The 9749-nt window shown below is 46.7% G+C and overlaps 1 protein-coding gene across 2 annotated transcripts in view; it reads right to left on the minus strand.

Moving 5' to 3' along the window:
• CHRM2 (cholinergic receptor muscarinic 2) overlaps window positions 1-5224 on the minus strand; it is a 139887-nt gene extending 134663 nt beyond the window's left edge. Inside the window, exons 1-2 of one of the 2 annotated variants that reach the window (XM_045792576.2) lie at window positions 4973-5224; window positions 4551-4712 (exon numbers count right to left, since the gene is read on the minus strand). In XM_045792576.2, the coding sequence (XP_045648532.1) occupies window positions 4551-4712; window positions 4973-5007 (197 nt within the window). In that variant the 5' untranslated portion in view covers window positions 5008-5224. Of the gene's footprint in view, window positions 1-4550; window positions 4747-4972 lie in introns of those variants that run through there. The other variant, XM_087860804.1, reaches the window with a different exon arrangement.
• Between the last annotated feature and the right edge of the window lie 4525 nt (window positions 5225-9749).

Here is a 9749-nt window from a genome sequence, read left to right on the forward strand (position 1 = left end):
ATCAACACTCTTTTTCATCCTGTGCACCAGACAAAAGGAAATCTTAGTACAGCAAAAGACGGAAAGAACATCTGCCAAAATATCAGGTAATTTTGGTGCATTTGTTTTCCTCTGCCAGAGGCATTCACTGATTAATCAGAACAAGCATGTTGTGCCAACTAAGAATCTAGTTGGCACCGAATCTGCCTTGCTTAGGGTTTAGGGGATCCAACAAGCATATGCAGAGCTGAATTAAAGGATGGGGAGAACAATGCTGAACTCTGAACACCAGAGCTTTGACTTCCCCAAACAGAGGGAAAATGAATGCTGCCACTATTCAGAGAGCCAATCAGCACAGCGTAAGACAAAGACTGAAGTCCAACAGGCTTGTGTTTGCATCTAGGGGCTGCAATGTACCAGCTGTGCAATCTTGGGCCATTACCTGACCCCTCCGAATGCTGCAAAATGGGGAAAATTACGTCTACCTCACAGGGTTGTTACAGTGACAACATGAGAATTGATTCATCTACTCATTCTTGAATAAATATTCAACAAATATTTAATAAGCTCCTAGGATGTACCAGACACTATCTTCAACAGTGGGGATAAAGCACTAACAGAACAGATGATACAATACATGAAAGGTGCTTAGGACAGTGCCAGGGACTTAGAACACACTCTATGAAAACTCATTTCCAAGGAAAAACAACCTGCTTCCTTTGTCCCACAGAAACCACACACACCACCACCACCACGATCACATGACTCAGTTGAGCTTTGGGGTATGCAATGAGGACACTGGCTCTGATACCTTGTAACAAAAGCAGTCCCAACGCCTTGCTCCATGAACCGAAGGTAGACAAAGTGCAGACAGGTGACAGGGGATCAATGACAGGTAGTAATAGTCACAAGGAGAATACTGACGGTGTTTGATGTATAGGAGTCTGAGGAAAATGACACAGAATTCATACCATAAGACGTCCAACCAATTCAAATACAAGTTTAAATGAAGAAAACCAGTCCTTCAAGAGAAATGTGTGACAAAATGTTTGTCAGTGTCTAGATCGTACTGAGTAAAGTGAATAAAGATTAAGATAAGATCATGAGTGGGGTGTGCTGTGAGTGGCTGTGTTTAGGGAATCACTGATAGGCATCCTGTCACAGGCACACTGCAGAGACTGACATCGCTGACGAAGCACTTCGGGGGGCTGTTAATGGCACACCCACACATTCTTGCCCTCACTGACTCCTTTCCCAGTCCCTCTTCATTTCCTGTTATTCTACTGTCCCCTCTTCTTCCTCTTTTGCACTTGCCTTAACTTTGGTCACTGCCGTGGATGGGAGAGACAGGTGCCCCCTAATCAGCCTGCCTACCCTCTCCCACAAAAGTGGGTGCCATGCCTCTCCTGCCTTCCCTGACAGCCAGTAGGCTGGGGACTGCTGTACTCCTCAGACGTCAGAGGCTGCCCCTCCCTCCTGTGCCCTTGGCCCTGGGGGACGGCTGCCCTGGATTGGAACTGGAAAATGTCACTAGAAGGTACATCCAAGTGCCTGATGTTGGAATTATCTGTGTAAAGAAGGGGAAAGGGTTACATTTGGAGTAATGTGGTTTTTAAAAGTGAAGACAGCCTCTCTCTCTCTGCTTTCCCCCAGAATTGAGACAACGTGGGGATGCATCCCAAGAGACTTTTACCTACGTTTGACTACTGGTCCCTTCCCTATCTGCCCCTGAAGTTGAGAGCTGCAAATGTTTTCTTTGGGTTCCCTTGAACTTGAACATGGTAGGGATATTCAAATCTACCTATTTTGTCACTCCAGTCCCTCTCCAGACACTTTTAGGCATACTTACATAAACAAATATGCCTCTTTCTTCTGTAGGAAGACCAAGCATCTGGCAGAAATTTTGGGTCTCAGGACTCTCTCTCACTCCCACCCCACTTCATTCAGAGAGTTTTAAAACAGCAAGCTGACTTGGCTGGAATTTCCACACCCTTATTTTTCAGCTTTAATTGGCCTAATTGTTCAGCCTAGTAAAAAATATAGAATCAGCAGAATTTGCTTATCTATGTACTGCCTCAACTGGAACACATTACTAATAATAGTAATAGCAATAAAAATTCACCTGGCATTAACATATCACTTCTTGAGACCTTCAGTGCCAAATCCTGCAAAGCTTCGACACTACTAGAACAAAATTCTTCCGTCCATTTGACAAGTCTCAAAAGTCCACTTTCTAAATTGCAGCCCAATACAGTTCCCAATGTGAAACTGTCTTCTGGCCAAATCAATTGGTTTACTTCTATGATTATCAGTTCCTTGTTGTTATCACCCAAATATGACATGCACACGTGCCTAACTGTAGCTTCTAAAGTGTATCGTCATCATTATTTGCGTATCAGTGAAAATGTCATTTCCCTGCCATATGCTTTCCAATACAATGTATACACACATACAGATTGCCAACAGAATAGAATGCATGGCCTTTGCCACACAATGCCGGGTTGAGTTTCAGGAGTTTATAAGCTACCTCACTTTTAGAGCCCTCTTAAACCCGGTAAGCCAGAATAGCCTGGAGTGAAGTCAGGTGCTGGTTACCCCAGGATCTGGCCATTTGGACTTCCTTGGGAGGTTTGCAGAGAGGCTGCCCGCTGTGGCTGGGCTCTGGCCTGAGGCATGCCCAAAGCAGAAGCCTGGGTGCACCAGCCTCTGGCCCACTGACCACACACAGCTGGAGCCATAACTCCCTGGCCAGTTCCCCCAGAGCCTCCTTACCCTCACCCCACCCCACCCCCAAATTCGAGTTTTTCTCAGACCATTTCTGTTGCCCCATGGTTTCCCTCTGGAGTCTGGATGGCTCCCCTCTCCTCCAGCCCTGCCCTCTGCATGGCCCTGGCAGTGGACGCTGCTGCAGGTGCCCCAGGCTGCGGAGCAGGGGCAGCATACCAGAGAGCGGGCCAGTGTGTGGTAGAGCGTGGGGACGTGTGTTTGTGGTGCTGGCTGCGTGTACTAGGGGATGGACAAACCACACGGCTGGCTGCCACGTACCCACTGCCACCCAGCGCTAGGAAAAAGAGCAAGAAATGCAAAAACAAACCATAGAGAGAGAGAGGAAAGGGAACTAGAAAGTCAACGTGGGGGATTCCGAAGCTTGAGGACTGGGAGGTGCTGGGCTCCAGCTGGGCTTGCAGCACCTGGTCAGGCGGACTTGGAACCCTCCTGTGACTGAGGCCACAGACCTGCCATGGCCGTGAACTGACATAAGGACACGGGAGGGCGGCTTGGGTGAGCTATCAGCAGGCAGCTCTGCTTGCCTTAGGCGTTTACCTCTATTTCTCTGCTCTCCTCCTGCTTGTCTGCACCGGCTGACTCCCACAGATATTTTCATATATGCGACAGCCTTGGGGCTGGTGGCTCCATGGACCCTTGCATGGACGATTTTGTGGCTTAAAGCAGCCTTGAGGACAGCGATGGGCAGAGAAAAAGATGGGGACGCTAGAGGGAGACTGAGGCAGTGGGTGTGTGCTGCTTTCTGGGTCACTAATTCAGGGGAAACTTCCCTTCTTGAAAGCTCTCCCAGGGGGAACCTCCTCCACCCCTAAAGGGGGGGCAGGGGCACGGGGCAGAGCGCACAGGTGGGATTTCTGCACAATCCACCCTGCGCGGGCTTGGACCATACCTCACCGGTTCTGCGAGCTACAAGTTAGCAGCGATCACCCAGGTTCGCAGGTGCGGACAACTAGGGGCACTGTGGGTGCAGCAGCCCCCAACTGTGACCCCGTGCCCCACCTCGGTGGCCTAGGGCTCACAGTGAGGTGGAGGTCGGGGAAGCCCTGGCATGATCCCGGACCTTGCGGGCTTCCGGCTGGGACACTGTCCCAAGCCCAGGCGGATTGCTGACCTGGTGTGCGGGACCGAAGTGGGATGGGGTTGCAGGAGACTGCCCCCTTCCTCTGTCCTGGGATCCTTTCCTCATTCTTATAACCCCCCCCCCCCACTCCCGGCACCCCTTGGCGGAGGTCCTCGGACCGCAGCACCAAGTCTCCCTCCAGCGACCCAGCGCCGGCACCCAAGGGGCTGCTCGGAAGGCGGAGCCAGGGGACTGTGGAGCCGGGGCGAGCTGGGCCTCCACCCCAAACGCCCGGGAGACGTGGCCAGACCCCCCAACAAGAGGGAGCGTGAGGGGCAGGAAAGGGCGAAGCTCTCCTTGTCTCTTCCATGACAGCATCTTGGGGAGAGGGCTAGCAGGCTGGAAGGAGAGCAATGCCCTGCAGGCGCGGCTCGCAGGCTGCCTTCGCCACATTCCGCCGGACTCAGTGACCCGCGGAATCGCGCCCCCGCCTCTCGCTTTGCCTCGTTTGCTCCCTCCTTCCAGACCCGCCATCACTTGCCTTCAACCCTCCAAGCCCCAAAAGTCAAAGTTTCCATCTGAGAATCTGCACTTGTGGAGGACTACCGCCCAATTTCCCAGTCCCCGATCCCTCCACGCCGGGTTCTGGGGATTGGGAGAGACCCTGCCGTGCCAGGGTCCCTGGCGCGGGCGAACTGAGAGCTGGGCAGCGCGGCGCCCTTACCTGCCGCCGGTGTAGCTCCAGCTGCCTCCCGGGCTGCGATTTCCTTGATGAAGGCTGGCAGGAGCGAGGAGCCCTTCGCGGGTTCGGGGCTGACTGGCCCGGGAACGAGCTGCGCCCCGCTCAGAGTCCGAAGCCAGCCGCCAGCTCCTTTTCTCCCTTGATCTTGCAAGAGAAAAGGCAAAGATTAGTTGGTGCCGCGACAGCCAGAGGGGTGGGGCGGGGAGGCGGGGTGAGAGCGGACCCAAAGGCTCGGACAAGAGCTGCGGACCTCGGGCGCGCGCGGGCAGAGTCGCACACCCCACACCGGTCCTGGTCACTTGGCGAGTCTGGAACCCCTTCGCTGTTTAGGCTGGAGTTAAACCGACGCTGCCCCCGCCCTCCACACCAAACCACCAAAGGAAACGCAGAAAGGACTTTCAAACCTGGCTTTCACGAAGAAGAGGAGTCTGGAGAGCATAACAGAACCAAGACCTGGATGCACCCGCGAGCTGGGCGGGATTCATTTCTTCACCAAAGTGTTTGGGGAAGTAGTAATTACTGTGGGGGGCAACACCTACTTCAGTGCCTCTGGCGATGTCCTAGTGGGATCTGCGGTTTCAAGGCCCTTAGCCAACCCGCAGGCTGGCGTGTGTGTGTGTGTGTGTGTGTGTGTGTGTGTGTGTGTGTGTGTGTGTGAGAGAGAGAGAGAGAGAGAGAGAGACAGAGACAGAGAGAGAGAGAGACACACGGCGTGCGCCCGAGAGTGTGTGTGTGTGTGCGCGCGCGCGCGGTGGCTCGCTCGCCGGAGCGGGTCTATGCGCCCAGGCGCCTTTGGTATAGCAGGAGACCGTGTCTGTGTTCCTGCGTGTGTGTTCGATTCGCTGCAATGGGCGGACAATTTCTGGAGAGAACATTTACAATTTTCTTTCAATATGACAGGATTAGTTGCTGTTGAAGGCGCTCCTCCAATGAAATCTCCTCTGCTCTCTGATTTGGCGGTTCTTCTGAGCAAATATGACAGCCTTTTTCTCCAGGCTCCTTTCCGCTCCTCCACGTCCATCCCCAGAGCCTAGCTCTCCATCTGCAATTTCTACACCAGAACCTTTACAATTACCACCACCACCCAGTCCCATTTCTGCAAGTACATGATTACTATAAAGGCGACATGACACATTGGAAAGAACACAATGTTGCTTCTAGATTGCTGAAGATGCTTAAGCTCAATTTTTCCAGGTGGAAAAATGTTAGAATAAATCCTCTGTGCTTTGTAAACATGTAATCATGCTGAACTCTTTACGGATTGTTTATTTCTTTGGGATATTGGCAAATGTGTTACAGAGAGAGGTAATTTTTTTTTCTTCTAATTTTAAGCATGGTCTAGTGTCCATGTTTTCTTCAACTAGTAGGCATTAGATTACAAAGCACTGATAACACTTCATGGAATTTGAGGTCTCCACGAAAAGAATTAAGATGCAAACTTCTTGTGTTCTGAATAGCCTTAGGTTTTTATTTCTTCATTTTAATGAGAAATTCCTTCCGAGAAGACTGCTTGTTATTTTTAGATACTAACCCATTTGATAAAGGTACAATGTTATGATTCTAAAGTATAGCTGAGAACAAGACTTCCTTTTGCGAAAGTATATATGTATATGAAGATAACATCAATTTTTACCTTTTGCGATCAAATGAAAAACAATGAAACCTTAAACTGAATAACAGAATTAGATACATCACCTTTTGCATCACAAAGACAAAGAACAAGTTGGTTTAATATATCCGATTTAATTCAGTTCAATTCTTGATGCCCAGGTTTTGCTAGGTGTTTCAAAGAGCATATGGAAAAGCAAGTTAGTGCCCCTGTTCTTTATTAAGCTTTCGGTCTTATTGGTTAGGAAAGATACGCATATAAGACACCCATGTAGCAGCTGACAATCAAGATAAACAATTATACAGCAATATAAATTCACTGAGAAATGGAAATCCTATAGCGAAAAGTTTCTGCCTGTTAACTCGGAGCCACCACCAAGCAGGATGTGGCATAAACTCGATTTTGCTTGATTGAAGTCATCCTGAAATAATGCATTATAACACCGTGGCTTTACCTTCAGCCTCCATATCCCTACATCCTGCCATCACTGGAAGATTATAAGATACTTGTTAGAAAATCAAGACAGTTCTGTCCAATCTTGGTCCCAGCCTCCCCAAGTGTTTGGTCTATGACATTAACAATCTGATTTAGTTACTTCCTCTCCTTTAGGTGCTCTTTTAAAAATGAATTTACATTTTCCTTCCTTACTCCATTATTTTTATTAAACCCCTACCAACCCATGGAGTTGCTCCAATCTTTCTGAACCACCTGCCAGTACCCACCACCCCTCCCTCCACATATACACCAAAGAAGAAATGTAAAGGGGAATGGATCCCTGACCACTAATGGAGAAGAAAACCCAGTAATATGTTGCTGATTTGTTCTTTCATACCATTAACGCCTTCTTATAAACAAGACTACACATTCCAAAAAAAGTGATACAAGCAAAAAGCCAATAAAGCTAACAAATATTTTCTTAAACTTGAATAAAACAGTCTGTGAATAACTGAACTACTGTGTTTAAAGGAAGTCACTATACTCATGGCCTTTTGGAAAAGAGCTGCAAATGGAAGCGGTATTTTTGCCAAACGATCTGCAATGATGTCCATTTTCTTCTTCTAGGTCATCACTGAAGACACTTTTTTAATGTACATTTATAGTTGTGCCACTCAATGTGTGATTTTGGAAAAATTATTTAATTGCCCTGTAAAAGGGAAAAAGTGATAGTAATATCTCCTGGGGCTGTTTTAAGGAATAGAGTTAATTCATGTAAAATTTTCAGAGGAATGCCTGGTATATAGCAAATAAGCTATAATCGTAAGACTGTTAGGATTTAAAAACATAGATTCTGGGACCATACCTCTGACCTACTGAATCAGAATATTTAAGAATGAGTCTTGCCAATGGGAACCATACTGCTCATCAACACCATGCAGTAAGCATCTTAAACATAATCCAACATAACACTGAACCCCCAGGCCCCCCATCCTTCTCCCTTCTAGTTTCTCTTTCTTTACAAGAGGAGATCATATGTATTCTGAGCATTCTACTTTTATTTCTTAAGCCAGTTCTCTTTCTGAGATAAAAGAGTACACCCGAATTCTGAGCATACAGCTTTTACATTTATTCGTAAGCCATGGTGTGGAACATTTTCAAAAGTGCTTTTTAAAGACTTTGTAGAATGCACCTACGTGTTCTCCTTTATCTACATGGCTATTTTCCACCTCAAAGAACACTAATAAATTAGTAATTTCCATTTGTGAAGCCAAACTTCATTACCTACAACCTCATAAAGCTAGTTTTAGGCATGTGTCGCATAGCTCAGCTGCCTGAAAGGGATGACTTTGAATCTTTGACAAAGCTCCCTTTTGATTAAGACTGTAAATAAGGTCACTACTAACGGCGAGGAGAAGGAGAACGGCATGTCTCATTCCTGGGAAGGTGGTGCATATTTTATTGTGCCACGTTGATTTCAGTGCAGCATAATTACGCTTCAGTAATTAGATGCACAAATCAGCGCTCTATCATCATAAGTGGATTAAGAGGGTGACAAGTTCAACTCAAGTGATTTCCCACCAGGTATGGCGGCCATAACATTTTCTTAATTTTCTGCTTTCAAAGAACCAAGAAAAAAAATGAAGGTGAAAACTTGGCCTCTATGGGGGAAATGGGCCCAGAGCAGGAGAGCCTGCCTCCTTCTTCATCTCCTGCTCACACAAACCGTTCAAGAGTTGAACTAGGCAAGCACAGCATTTATCAGCAGGAAGTTTGGGAATGGCAGGCTGATGTAGCTAAAATCTACCAAAGGAACTTTTCTATTCCTTGACCTCAGTGTGAACTAGAACAATCCTGCATTAAAAGTGACCCTCCACTAGATGACAATCACTGCTTAAAACGGGTTCTTCAGTGTCCCTCACTGTTTTGAAATCTTAATAACAGCCCCGTAAGAGACACGCCATTCTTCTCACAGTTTTTTGTTTCCCATATAAACCTTCTCGGAGTAATTGTAATGCTTCTATTCTTTAGCTAGAGAAGATGATCTCCATTTCTTCTAGAAAATCCTAAGCTTTTTTTATTTTTGCAGACCCTGCAACAGGAATTTCCACACACAAATGGGAATCATTCTGATGGACAGTGTTCGGGGACAGTCTAACAAACAAATAGCTTGCCTATTTTTTTTTTCCTTTTCCTTTTTTCTTGAAGTTTGGTATCACAGCTGTGTTAAAACCTTCCTCTCCTTGCAGGGATGGTGTTATCCACAGCCTGAAAACTTTTACTGCTGCCGAGTCTAAAATATTTAAAATACAGTACAGAGCTCTTTTTCAAAAAGGGAATGCAAAGAAGGAGGGGGGAGGGAATGAAACACCGCCCTGCAAAATGTTAAGCAGCTGCAATGGTGATAAATCAGTGTTATGCATGCAGAAGTAAAAGGCCGCTGGGACGCATGTTTACTTAGAGAAGCATTTAGTGTATGTGCATTCCTCCTACCAGGAGGTAATGCTGAGATCGTCTTTGGAGGTAAAGAACTGAAACATTTCAACTGCCTTCTACCTCAGGGTGTATTTTCACAAACAGCTTAAGCTTTCTCCTTCCGCAGCCTAAGCTGGATGCTGGAGTCTAAGGCAGAGGTAAGATTCTAGAATGCAAGTGCAAAGTGAAACTTTTATCAGACCCTTCTTTGTGCACGGGGCTCCAAATTATTTTAATCCATGGCCCGTTGTGCAGGAAAGGGTAGTCTAGAATACTCAATATCCTTTTACTCTGTAAAGAAACCTAATTTCTTAGACTTTAAGTGAATTAATCACATACGGGAATTCACATAATTTCTCAGGTCATATACTTCACCCTGTCTTAATCTAGAAGGGTCTTTCAAGGGAAGGGTGGAAATGCTAACACATTCTAAGAAACCATATCCTGGAGCCCCCACAACACAGGACAGTGTCCTCACTAAATGTGATTTACCCTCTATTTAATGAGAGTGACTGAGATCACTGTGGTGCAGAAAGCAGTGGTTTGCCAAGCAAGACTCAAACTGAATGTGTTGGATAATATTGCTCCAAATAGACCTTTTCACTTTTTTTTTTTGGTCATTTTATTTATTTATTTTTATTTAGATCCCATTACCCAACATA

The sequence above is a fragment of the Ursus americanus genome, chromosome 3, assembly GCF_024610735.1.
Source record: "Ursus americanus isolate L20-20 chromosome 3, mUrsAme1.1.p, whole genome shotgun sequence".
Classification (NCBI taxonomy): domain Eukaryota; kingdom Metazoa; phylum Chordata; class Mammalia; order Carnivora; family Ursidae; genus Ursus; species Ursus americanus.